Source organism: Capsicum annuum, chromosome 1 (genome assembly GCF_002878395.1).
Source record: "Capsicum annuum cultivar UCD-10X-F1 chromosome 1, UCD10Xv1.1, whole genome shotgun sequence".
NCBI classification, from domain to species: Eukaryota; Viridiplantae; Streptophyta; class Magnoliopsida; order Solanales; family Solanaceae; genus Capsicum; species Capsicum annuum.
Genome location: NC_061111.1, coordinates 9,884,257 through 9,898,417, shown reverse-complemented (window position 1 = coordinate 9,898,417; position 14,161 = coordinate 9,884,257). Strand labels below are relative to the sequence as shown.

The window sequence follows — 14,161 nt, the reverse complement described above, 5'->3', positions numbered from 1 at the left end:
ACCCAGTAGTGAATCAGTACTTGGCAAAGAATGTGGTAATAATGGTATCGTCAATGAGGATGATGGCGGAGAATCGTGATGACCCCTTTCTTCTTGTTGCTTTAAACTCTATGGATCAAGACACTAGTCTTATAGTTTGGAACACATGTGGAGTAAATAATGACTCTTTTAAAATAAAATTAAAAGAAATTATTAGAAAACATAACCCTTGTGTGTTGGCTTTTCTAGAAACGAAAATGACTAATCATGCTAATCTTAAGGATCACTTTGCTTTTGATGAGATGTTTGAAGTCCCTGCGATAGGACACTCAGGTGGGCTTGTGTTAATGTGGTACTCTCATGTGACCACTGTGACTCAAAAATATCGCACCGACCAAGAGGTGCATCCTGTGGTCCAAGTATTACCAAACTCCCACTTGGTATTTTTTGCAATCTATGCTAGTACTGATATTTCTAAGCGTTTAGACCTTTGGGATAATTCTACTAACTATGCTAATGCTATTCATGGTCTGTGGCTTCTAGCAGAAGATTTTAATGATACTCTTATCCATCGGGATAAATAAGGTGGTTGTGGTATAAATAATTATCGTTAATCTCATTTTTGGGATTGTATTAATACTTGTAATCTAATTGACCTAGGCTTCAAAGGTGGCCATTACACTTGGTCAAATCATAGACATAAGCATAATGGTGTGGGTTTTATTTTAGAACGCCTAGATCGTGTTTTGCTACTACTTCCTGGCTCACTTTCTACGCTAATGCTAAAGTTATTCATCTTCCTAAAACTCATTCCGATCATACTTCGCTGTTAATTAATATGAATTCCTGACATAGCCCTAGATCTCCATGGCCTTTCTGCCTAGAACAGTTTTAGATAAGGCATCCTACCTTCCAGCCATTAGTGCAACATTGTTGGCATAACAACCGTCCTAATCTTTTGGTTGCTACTAAGGATTTTGCCGCAGCTTCCACCACTTGGAATAAAGCCACTTTTGGCAATATTTTTCAGAAAAAGAATCATTTGTTAGCCCGTCTTAGTGGTATCCACAACTCTGCTGCCTATCCCACTAGTACTTATTTCCAAACCCTTAAAAAAAATTAATTCATGACTATAATAATATTCTTATGGATGAAGATAATAATTGGAAACTTTGTTTTAGAATTAACTGGCTTAATCATGGTGATGCTAACACTCGCTTTTTCCATATGTCTGTCATTAACCGAAGGCGAAACAATAGGATCTCTTATTTTAAAGATATCAATGATCAGTGGATCACTGATCACCATCTCATTAAGGAGCATGCTTTAGATTATTTCACAAATTTTTTCACTACTGCTCACATTATAGAGCCCCCCTCATTACCTTCTGCCTCTACACATTCTCCATACTTAAAATGGAGGACCAAGGTAACTCCTCCTACCTTTGCCTTATCCCTAAACGCCCCAATTCTACCACCCTAAAAAATTACAGACCTATTGGGATCTGTAACACCTAGTACAAGATCATCATAAAAATTATTGTGAATAGAATCAAGCCACTCCTTCCTGTAATTATTGGCAAAACTCAAGCAAGTTTCTTATAAAAAAAAAAGAACTTTTGATAATGCCATAATAGTTTAGGAATTCATAATCCACTTCAAAAAAAAATAAAAGGTAAACAGGGCACAAGATCCTCAAAATTGACCTTGAAAAAGCCTTTGACAGGCTGGAATGGTCATTCATCAGACTTTCCCTTCTATCCTTCAATTTTTGAAAAGACATCATCACTATCATCATGTATTGCATAACCTCCACCTCCATTTCTATCATTGTTAATGGGGAAAAACTAACTTCTTCAAACCAACTAGAGGAATTAGGCAGGGGGACCCAATCAGCCCCTATATCTTTATCCTTTGCATGGAAATGCTTTCTACGAGGATCAACCATGAAGTGGACATTCTCAATTAGGATCCTATTTCTATTACCCACCCAGGGCCCAAGATTTCTCACCTTTTGATTGCAGATAACCTAACTCTTCTGGCCAAGGCTAACATAAGAAACTGCACAACCATCAACAGAACCCTCTTTTTATTTAGCTCCTATTCTGGAATGAGGATAAACCCCTTAAAATCCAAAGCCATCTTCTCTGCAAACTGTAATAGGGGCACTATCTTTAACCTGTCCAATATCCTTTCCATCAAGGCAAGGAACTCCTTTGGCAAATACCTTGGATTTCCTATATTGCAGAAGCACCCAACCAACTTTGACTTACAGTTTATCATTGATAACCTCAGGAACAAGTTAGCAAATTGGAAAACCAAGTTGCTAAACTTGGCAGGAAGGGAAACTCTTACTCAAACCTCCTTTAATTGCATTCCAAATCATGTAATGCAATTCATACAACTTCTCTCTAAAATCCTAAAAATCATCAATAAGACTCAGAGGAACTTCATTTAGGAAACCATTGAGAAGAAGAAAAATCTCCACCTGCTAAACTGGAGCACCATCACCTTGCCAGAAAGCCAGGGTGGGTTAAGTGTCCAAAAGGCTGAATTAAAGAATCTCTCAATGCTCTCAAGCCTGGCATAGAGACTTAATCTTGACCCTCATACTCTGTGATCCTCTGTCTTGCACTCCAAACATGGATCCAAGGGAATACTCTGCAACGATACCAGCTCTAGAACTTGAAAGGGATTATAAAGGGTTGGAATATCTACAAGCAAGCTTCTCAATGATTTATCCACAATAGAGACCTCATCAACTTCTGGTCTGACAAGTGGATCCTAGACCACCCTCCACTTAGAAATTCCATTACAGGTTCCCTTATGGAAAGACAACTGAACACCAAACTCTCTGAAGTTTGGCAAAATAGGTCCTGGGACTTTGACTCCTTCAGCCTTAACCTTTCCCCCAGTATTATCCATACAATTACAAGATCTTTCTTTTTTCAATCCTAAACTCAAAGAAGATAAGCTTGTTTGGGGTTTGACTGGTGATGGGATTTTCACCAGTAAGAGTGTCTACAACCTTATCCTGTCCAACAGCATCAAGGATCAGAGTAGGCCCAGCAACTCCTTCACCTGGATCTGGGATGCATGTGCCTAATAAAATAAAGCACTTTGTTTGGCTCCTCCACCATGAAAGACTCCCTTGTTGTGATACTCTCAATAGAATGGGCATATATGTAGACAATATGTGCAAAATATGGCAACACCCTATAGAGAATGTAGACCACATTGTTACATCATGCCCACCACCACCCACTTCTGGAATTACATGATGCAAAAGAACTATAACCCTTCACCTGTGTCTATACTAGACCTCATGAAGGAAAATTGGGATACAACATGGGGGGAATAAAGAACAAATAGTTTGACAATCTTCTTCCTTGGTCAACCATTCTCTCCTTTTCATTCTAGACTATTTGAACTACTAGGAATGACAATTTCTTCAATAGTCAAACTAACAGACCTTTCTTTAAGAACTCCTATACTCAGGCCGTTGAGTTCTGTTGTTTAAAAACTACCACTGCCAAACCATACACTACTGATATTTATGTTAAGTCGATCCTCCTAATCAAATCCTTCAAACTTGACACTGATAGAGCCTGCACAGGCAACCCAGGGAAAAAAGGCATTAGGGGAGTAATCTATAACTCCTTAATTTTCTGAATCAGAATGCTACACGATGCTCATGACCCCGAAGAACCATAAGCTAACCCATGACTAATATTTGTACCTATATACTGCATAATATGACATGAAAATGTAGAAACATGCACTTAAAGGCCATAAGATTCAATACTAAACATAACTGAATAACATAACATATGTGGGATAACAGAATACCCAAATCAAAAACTAAAGTCTGAAACATGATAGTCTGCATCTAGTCTACATTTAGTCTGAAAGCTTCTAATGTTTGAATAATCTGAATAAGGAGTTGATGGGACATGTCCCTAACTAACTCCAACTAATAAGCTAATCAATGAGATAGTAAAGAAATAATCATGTCCTCGAAGGATGAGGACTCACTTCTACTCTGAATACTGAGACTGAAATCTACTGCTGATCTGGAGCTCGTATCTCTGAACCTATGGTGGAACATAAAAATAAAGTACCATAGCGTAAATGAGTCAGTACAATGGAATGTAATGGGTATACATGTGACGTAGGCTATGTGCAAGAGTTCATATGCATGATTAATACTAACTGAATGTTTAACATGAACGTGAGAATGCATACATAATTACAAAACTGTAACTAACACAATGATAACGTGATTACTGAATCTGAAAGTCCTAAATCTGGTGGAACTATCTGAGTTCCATACTGTATCTGAGTTGACTATATATGACAGTCCTGAATTTTGAATAACTATCTAAGTTCTATTACTGAGACTAATTGACTGTATCTGATAGTTCTGATTTTGTAACATAAAACTATGGGAAGTAGTATTTTAACCGACATGCCCCAAATATGCCATAATAGCTGAGTTGGGTTCCAATCTGTGCCCTCATTAGAAGGGTGTCAATACTACGCCACTAGTAAGGATAATATGTGAGAAACCCTCATATAACAGGTCACTCTAGTGAGAATGGTGGGAACCCTCATTTAACAGGTTAAGCCACCTCATCTACCCTCATATAGTAGGCTATGATATCTCAACCTATGCTGGCTATATAGTTATGGAATGCAAGGATTGCTTCTAAGAATCACACCCTAATATAACAGGTGAGTTCCCATCCTTGGGTTCACTCGGTGCTAATTCCTACTCCCATCTGAATTTACTCTGAACATGATTAACTGAACTAAACTGAACATGGAATAAGTTACTAAATTTTTTTGACTGACAAAATACTGTTGATATTTGACAACTGACTGAGTTCATGAGATCATGGAGATTTCTTGAATCATAAGACTGTATGAAGTTTAAGAATCGTAGCTTGACTGAGAGTATCATAAAAATGAGGCATGGCTCTAGGCACACAGGTACAAGTACCCCCAGAACTAGATAGAAGGGAAATTGACAAAGCATGACTTACTGGAGTACATAATAATCACCGTAATACACTCATTAAAGTATTTCACCAAACATGTGATAGGCATAACTTGTATATACATGGAGATTTCATAATATCATGCAAGTTAAGCAATTTTCCTTCATCTAGGAATTTAATCAAACATATGATAGACGTAGTACATGTAAACATCATGGTTCAACAATTAAACATCATGGTTCAACTCTAATAACACCATTCAAGGGTTAAATCTTAGGTTTGCATGAATTTATATCTATACCAATCAACCCACATGAAATCTATCACCCAATGATGGAATAGGATTCAATTATTCATTTATCAACATGAACAAGAACAACCAAATTATGAAAAGACAAATAAAATCCAAAATCTTGAATTTAGAAAAGGATTCTTGGACTTCTTGGACGAAAAGGGTCCATAATGAACACTATGCATACCTTGGTTCATGACTTTGTGAAGATTTGATAAAATTAAAAACCTACATTTGATTCATGACTTAATTTTGAAAACACGAACAGCCATCAGATGACTCACATGCTAATAAGCATTCGTATTTCCAACACATTATTGGAATTGAACAATAAGGGCCGGGACATCCACGAAACCTCAACACAGTTTAAATAATGCAGGAATATGCCATAAGATGCGATAGTTAAACTTTCCAGAATCGAAACATAAAAACACATAAACAGTTAATCAAAAGACGAAATTAAATATTTGGTTAGAACCTAGTTAAAAATCCCCAGCATAGTCGTCATTTCTATTTTACGGAAATTTGGACTTTAGAAAGAGTCGCCACTTAATTTTCGCCACTTAATTTTGAAAAGGAATTAAGAAACCTTCAGAGAGTTACTTCAAATGATTCAAAACAAAAGAATCATTTTAAGTTAGAGATTCTAGATAAGCGGTTCCTATTAACATTTTAGGAAGGTGTTAAGCACCTAAAACATCCGCTAACTTGCGGTATTCAGACTGTTTGAAAATATCTTTGACTAACTTCAAAAAGGATTGTTTTGGAAACAAAGTGAATTTAGAAATATTTTGATGTTTATGGAAAACTAGTTTTTAGCGACTTAGCAAAGGATTTAACTAGGTTCGCAAAACACATAAGGTAAACAAGCACAAAGAAAAGGGGAAAGGGAAGTAAGTAAGGGATTTAGACCATTAGGTCCAAATCGATAAACCCTGTGCTAATCTAATAGGGCGTTCGACCCATTTCACCTGTCCTAATCTAGTTTTCGATCCTTTGGCTCGAGTCTCGCTCCACCTGTGTTAAATTTACAACTTTGGCTTTGAGGCCCACATTAATGAATAAAAATAAATAACTAAATAAATAAAGACAACAATAATAAATGACTAAATAAATGAATGAAATGGAAACTAAAAATTTCAAGTCTCTTGGCCGCTTAAAATGTAGGTTTTTAATTTTATAAAATCTTCACGAAGTCATGAACCAAGGTATGCATAGTTCTAGCAGTTCGGGATTAAACTAGTCGTTAATTCATTCCAAATCATGATTCAATTTGGTCAATTTATTAAATTTGATTTTAATTGCAAGTAAATTTGGCCACAATTGCAATATAATTGGCCAAATAACTTTCAATTAGGTTACAATTTAAACACAATTGACTAAAATTTTATCAATAGGCTATTTAATAAATAGCCTATACCTAATCCTAATTGGGGTCAAGTCTTAAATGACCCCAAAGTCTTATTTCTACCCAGCGACTTTCCCTTTAGTTTTATTTTCTATGTCTTTCTTGCGTGGATTAGAATTTTTATCCTTCTTCGCCTCTTGAATTTACTTCCAGTATGTGGTCAGGTTAGGGAGATAAATGCGATAATCGTGTACCTAAATATGTCTATTTAGAGAAAATCGTCTGTCATTTCCATTATGGGAATGGAGCGTCATAGTTGTTTGACTCTTTGAATATCTACTGACAAATGGAACTTGGGTGTATAGGTTGGTTTCGTTTCTTTTTTTTTACTAGGTCGTGTGGTTATGTTTGGGCATGAAGTTCTCAAAACTATTTTCTTTCGTCTTTAGAAATATGAGAATGGCATATGGTTTGGGTATTGATTGGTTTACCTGAAATACACGACTCTATATTGATTTTAGTGTTAGGAAATGATGATAGTTTTCTTAGTTTAAGTGAAACCTCCCTTGCCTTCATTGATTGGATGGCCTTGTATCCCGTATAATATTAGAGGAGAGAAGAGGAACGAATTTATCTTGGTCCATATGCAGCGTAAACTGATTTATCCCTTTCAGAAGTTTTCTTCAGCTTTTTTTTAAGTGAGATACCAAGGTAACAGAGGTCATCAACATGGCGTGAGTTGTGTATGAACTTATTCTTGTGATGTGCTTGTGATGCTCTTTTCATTTTAATTATTTCCTAGTTTCTGTGAATTCCTTTTCATTACTTGAAGCTATCTAACTGTCACAAAAGGAGTTGATTATGATTTACAATTAACGTACGGACCTCTAACAAATGTTGCAGCATCTCTATATTGTAGCAAACAATACCAACATTAAGTCCTATGCTCTCATCTAATGATCATCACATGACATTAGGAAAAGTGATCTTTACTTTTACTGAAATCCTTGCATGTCTATACATGCTCCCATGCTAAGTCACTGCTCACTAGGGTGCAATATACCATGCTCCCTTCAATTTTTATATTAAAAAAATTTTAAAAAAAAAAATCAGTAGGCATGATTGTTTGTTTAGTGAGCTTGCACCTAAGTTTTTTTCGTTTTTTTTATGCTTGAGTTTGAAGTAGTGACTTCTAAAAGCCTTGAACTTCCTGAATTTTCATTATTGTCAAAATAGTTTGTTTCCATGAACATATATTAATTCTTTCTTTTCTTTTCTTCGTATAAACCTGCCTCCGAGTCCAAACGGGCTCTTTCTCGTTGTCGCATCATCAATGTGAGCCATTGGGGCCATCCTTCATAAGTCAATTTCGAAGGTGCTAAGGAGACAATCTCATAGTGCATCGATACGAAGAGTCGAAAGAGAAAAATGGGTTAAAAACCTACATTTGAAGTGGTCAAGAGCATTGAAAGTTTCGTTTTCCATTTCATTCATTTATCTAGTCATTTATTATTGTTGTTTTTATTTATTTATTTATTTATTTTTATTCATTCATGTGGGCCTCAAAGATAAAATTGTAAATTTAATACGGGTGGAGTGAGACCCGAGCCAAAGGCTCAAAAACTAGATTAGGAAAGGTGAAATGGGTCGAACGTCCTATTAGATTAGGACAGGGTTTATCAATTTGGGCCTAATGTTCTAAATCCCTTACTTCCTTCCCTTCCCCCTTTTCTTTGAGCTTGTTTGCCTTATGTGTTTTGCAAACCTAGTTAAATCCATTGCTAAGTCGCTAAAAAATAGTTTTGCATAAACATCAAAATATTTCTAAATTTACTTTCTTTCCAAAACAATCCATTTTAAAGTTAATCAATGGTTTTTTCAAACAGTCAGGATAACCGTAAGTTAGCGGACGTTTTAGGTGCCTAACACCTTCCTACAACGTTAATAGGAACCGCTTATCTAGAATCTCTAACTTTAAACAATTTTTTTATTTTGAATCGTTTGAAGTAACTCTCTAAAGATTTCTTAATTCCTTTTCAAAATTAAGTGGAGACTCTTTCAAAAGTCAAAATTTCCGACAACCGTCTGTGAAATCTCTAACATTACAATGATCTTCATAAGTCTTAGACAACACTGGGACAAATCACCCAATAGACCATAATATAGAAGAAAACAACAAACTCTGAAGAAAATTAAGCCTTCCAAAATAGAGAAGGCTCACTACTGCAAATTTCGGATGCACTTAATTCTATTATTGAAACGGGACCCCGGGGTTGTGCCTCAGATCCTGAGAAGAAGGGTGGGTCAATACATATGTACTGGTACATAGATCAATCCAAAATAATGAATTTATACATATACAACAGAGATGAGAGCAAGTTACAAAAACATTATGCAAGCAATAGTTCAAAATACATAGGCAAATATTTGATAATCATAAAACGTTCTTGTCAATGCAGTTCTATTCTTTGTATTACTTCTGAGTTAGGTGGTACACCCTACAAGTCTACAACCCCATGGTCCATATGGAGTCCTCCCTTAACTCGGCGGCCAAGCCCCCAACCCAAGTTTGCTGCAAGAGTTGGAGTGTCTGAGTCTGATACGCCACAAGGCACTAGGCCAGTGTATAATCCCACTAGGGGATATAATAACCCGTATCAGCAAAATATGGTTTCGGGCAATGAGTTTTATGGACTTGTGCCTTATTTAGGTAACCACCTAACATATTTTTATGCCTAATTTTAGCCTTTTCTGAACATGCATCCTTTTGAATTCAAAATCTGAAGGTCTGAGTAAAAATCTGATTTCTATCCTATTCCGTGTCCGTTATAGCATTTTCTGATTTGGTATCATCATACCAAGACTTGAAAGTTATGTTTCTGAGCCATAAAATATCATATCACAGTTTTATCTTTCAAAACATAAAGTTTAGACCACCATACTTCAAACAATTCCGGAAGATTCATTATTCCAAAACATTTATCGAATTATGCAAAGATCATTCTTTACAATCTTTTCAACAAACATGTGGTGGTCATGTATTCTTGGCAAACCATGCAATTCTTTCATTATGTGTGTGTGTGTGTATATATATATATATATATATATACACACACACAACATTTATCAACATGAAAAACCCCCTCTCATCAACTTAATGATAAATCTTAAATCATTCAATAATAGTCAAGAACATTGATACCATGCTTCTAAATAATATACAAAAAAAATCAAGAGGTGTTGCAACATGAGAGGGAGCATAAATAGTCATGCTCTCAATTCAATTAACAACTTTAAACACATACATACATATATAAAATTACAAATCAATTTGGGGGAAAGACCTCAAGGCCAAATCAATATCGTCAAAAGCTTTAAAAGCATGAATCTAATTATAAATTCAAAACCCCCTTTCTTGTAAATTCATGATTTCTAAATATTTATTCATTAGTAAAATTCACCACGCCCATGTAGTTTTAGGAAAACCCCACGTACCTTAGATTATTTAATTTGAAAGATGGAATTCAGATCTTGATACTTTTGTTGAGGATCTTGAATTGAAAGGATGAATTTTTGATCCATGGAATGGATGTTAGTGTTTTGATTTAATGTATTTGGAGTGATTTTGGGCATAAGAATGCTTAAATTTTGTTTAAGGATGATTGGGGACGGTTTTGGAACTTAAAAAGATTTGGTTTCCCTTAAAACAATTCAAAACGGAGCTCCTACACCATAAAACATAGGGTTTATGGCGTTGCACAACCTATGGTAAACATTTAAGTTTGCGGTGCCTAAGCCATCGCCAAGCCTGGATAGTGTCTCATTCAAACACTTATAACTTTTGACTCTAGACTTGGATTGACAAACGGTCGGTGGCATTGGAAAGAAGATTCAAAGGTATTTAATTTGAAATATAGTAGGCCCTATAACTCATTATATACAAAGAGATATTGTCGATGGAATTTTACCCAAGTTGAGACATTCATCAAAACTTAATCGATAGAAATGTATTCATACACTATAGGATTGATCATAAAACGTGTATTAACAAAGAATCCCTAAGTACGAGTCTGTACGTATAGAAGGGACGGTTCAAACTTGATCCTGAAAGTGCGGGGTGTTACAAAAAGCCTTTCAGAATGGTCTTGGTACCCAAGTTCATCTCAGTTAAGCTTTTCACCTTCAGACCAATGGTCAGGCAGAAAGGACCATTCAGACCCTAGAGTATATGTTGAGGGCATATTTTCTTGATTTTAAAGGAAGTTGGGATGACCACATGCCTTCTATAGAGTTTGTCTACAACAACAGTTATCATTCCAGTAATCAGATGGTTTCGTTTGAGGCTCTCTATGGGAGAAGGTGTAGATCACTCATTGGCTGGTTTGAAGTGGGTGAGGTAGATTTGATAGGGCCATATGTGGTGTTCGAAGCTATAGAAAAAGTTTAGTTGATTAGAGAAGGCTTAAGACAGCTCGAAGTCATCATAAATCTTATGTAAATGTGATAAGAAGGGATCTTGAGTTTGACGTAGATGAATTAATGTATTTCAAGATTTCACCCATGAAATGGGTGAAGAGATTTGTCAAAAAGGGGAAGCTTAGTCCCCGATATGTTGGCCTTTACAGAATATTGAGTCGTGTTAGGAAGGTAGAATATGAACTTGAGTTACTTGCAGATTTGTCATCCGTTCATCTAGTATTTCACTTCTTCGTATTAAAGAAGTGTATTAGTGATCCAGCTGCTGTAGTTCCTTTAGAAAACACTGAAATTCAGGATAGCCTTTGTTATGATGAAATCCCAATTGAGATTCTTGATCACCATATTCGTAGACTAAGGAACAAAGAAGTTCCCTTGGTCACTTTGGCCAAAATCAGTCCGTTAAGGGTGCTACTTGGGAAGTAGAAACAGATATGCGAACCAAGTACCCTCATCTTTTCAAATTCAGACTCAGTTTAAGATAACAACTTTTCCTCAGATTATCTCTTTTCCATTCTCAGTTCCATCTGTATATCATCATATTCATGTCGTCGCATGCATTCATTACTCGTTTTGAATTTTCTTATTTTGAGAACTTGACTTGCTTTTCAAGATTGGACCGAGATAAGTATCAACATAACCTCAACTTTTAAGTCGTGACACAGAAGCTCCCAACCCAATAACCAGCTTAAATCCAACCGGGTTATTATTATCGCCATGTTAAAATATATAATTGTAATCAAAATATTCACACTTATAAAATTCAGATCAAAAGACTACTATAATATCTCAAATATATTTCATAAAGATACTAAAATAGAGGATATTACAGATATGCTAAAATGATTAATAGATGATCAAAAAAGCAATCATTTTTTGTTCAACGATGCTTCATAGTTATGATTAACATAATTAATACAAACTAAAGTACTTTGCATCATCTAATTGAACGAACTCTCTTGTTGAGGTATTTCATTTGTACTTACAATCTCCATAAGCTGCAAAATCACAAAAGAAACATAATAAAATAAGTACACTTTTTCTTTATAGAATTATAAATGCGTTAACTTTAAATTAGTAATCTATCGTGAGAAAAACTTACATGGATTCATATGTATTAGCATGCCGAGATCCTCACGACATGGAGCATGATTTTTCTTAAACTGTTTGTTAAGAATATAGGAAGCATGACTATGATAATTATTAGGCTCAAAGCAAGGATATCCAGGTAGAATGTTTCTACAAATGCGCCCATCACATGTTTCTTCCAGATAGGCTTTTAATTCATCATCTTTTACAAACCAATTTGCAACACACCAAGTCCCTTTATTAGGGGCTCCCTGTACGACAAAATACTAATTTACTCTCACAATAAATAGTCTCTTATGATTGGGATGAATATAAATAATTTTTCATATATTTCAGTCTTTTAAGTTTGTAAAAATAAATAATTTTGATATTTGTTATATATTTATCAAATTCTGAATATTAGATTTAACAAACATAATGAGTGACAAAACAACTCAAAACACCAAAGAGTTTAGAGACCACAATTTCATAAATAATAGAGGTTGTGCCTAAAAAATCTACATCAGACATAAAAAATAGTCAAAAAATAGCAAAGAGTGCACATCCAAATTTGAGTTTTCATAATTAATTTTTTTCAACACAATTTTCATAAAATCTAATAATTAAAGTTTACTAATAATTGAAAAGACTAAAAATACACATATTTTACAAATCTAAAGAATCAAAATTATTCAAAAATATATTTAAAAGTTAATAATAAATTACAAATGAAAATTTACCTGACAAAACCTTGTGAAGAACAACAACAAGAGGAAGCACGAGAATATATTGAGATTTTCCATTGTTTATTGCTTATGCCTTGACATAAGAAGCTCCGTCAGTTAAATAGCATGATTCTTTTATTTGAATATAATCTAATATTAATTGGGTATTAATACTATTTATTGTTCTTTTTCCTATAATAGTTATATGGGAAAACTACTTTAATGTGGCTTAAGTTGATTTTAAAACATTCATTTCCTCAGGAAAAAATCAAATTAATGCCTAGATGTGTTTGCAATGAAAATCTATAATCTCATTTGAAATTAGACATTATGAACTAATGTTAAATGTCACATTTTCCTACAACTTAAATTAAAAGTATACTCTCTCAATCCATCTTTATTTGTTTATGTTGAGAAATTGCACTGTTTCCACTCTAAACTATAAACAAAATTGTTGGGACACACTCCAACTTAAAAGGGGTCTTATTACCCCCTCGACTAATTAAACCATATTTTTGACAACCTTAGTGCCTACATGGCACAATGCGTGAATCAACATACTGAAGGTCAATGTAGGCACACGCATGTGCCACGTAGGCACTAAGGTTTCCAAAAATATGATTGTAATTAGTCAGGGGTAATAGGACCACTTTAAGTTCGAATGTGTCTTAGTAATTTCATTTATAGTTCAGGGTGGGAACAGTGCAGTACTAATTTATGTTTAACTTGATACATTTTTAAAAATAGTAAATAAAGTTATATTAATTTTACTATATCACTCTTTATTATTATAAGACTTGAAAATGAATTAAAAATAACTAGTACTTGATAACAAGGGTAAAATTGATATAAATTAGCCTTATTTATAGGACTGTGCATCGGTTGATTCGATTTGATTTTATGTGTTATCGATCGATTTATTAATTTTTTTGGCTTTTATATGCTAAACCAATAGCCAAACCAATAAGATATTTTTTTAGTGATTTTTAGTTTATTGATTTTAGATCCTTAATGATTCATTTTTTTATTTCACCGATAAGAATGTAATGACCCTCGCATTGAAATTTAGAATTTTATGTATTTTGACCATTTTGCCCCTTTCCATGTTGTAATACCCCGTACTTTTTCCTAACTTGACATCATCTCAAGAATGTTAGAAACTTACTTTAAAATATGAATCCATTTTTGTACACGTGGTATTTTTATGATTTTCACTTTTTATCATATGGAAAATTGAATTAGCTTTCCAATGATACTAATTTCGTCAAAATACG

At 34.5% G+C, this 14,161-nt stretch overlaps 1 protein-coding gene across 1 annotated transcript; it reads right to left on the bottom strand.

The window, feature by feature from the left end:
- Positions 1-11,856: 11,856 nt before the first annotated feature.
- Positions 11,857-13,036, bottom strand: LOC107852816 (glucan endo-1,3-beta-D-glucosidase-like). Its single transcript, XM_016697858.2, has 3 exons — positions 12,903-13,036; positions 12,197-12,434; positions 11,857-12,092 (listed from the first exon to the last, which is right to left on the bottom strand). The coding sequence occupies exons 1-3, from the start codon at positions 12,963-12,965 to the stop codon at positions 12,067-12,069; spliced, it is 327 nt and encodes a 108-aa protein (XP_016553344.2). The 5' UTR covers positions 12,966-13,036; the 3' UTR covers positions 11,857-12,066.
- Positions 13,037-14,161: the final 1,125 nt, after the last annotated feature.

What these genes read in the sequence shown, in the direction of transcription:
- LOC107852816 (XM_016697858.2), bottom strand. Translation starts at nt 12,965, where the DNA reads ATGGAAAATCTCAATATATTCTCGTGCTTCCTCTTGTTGTTGTTCTTC. An exon ending in TCTTCACAAGGTTTTGTCAG is followed by an intron (nt 12,435 to 12,902) that starts GTAAATTTTCAT and finishes TTTGTCGTACAG; the next exon opens with GGAGCCCCTAATAAAGGGAC. An exon ending in GCTAATACATATGAATCCAT is followed by an intron (nt 12,093 to 12,196) that starts GTAAGTTTTTCT and finishes GTGATTTTGCAG; the next exon opens with CTTATGGAGATTGTAAGTAC.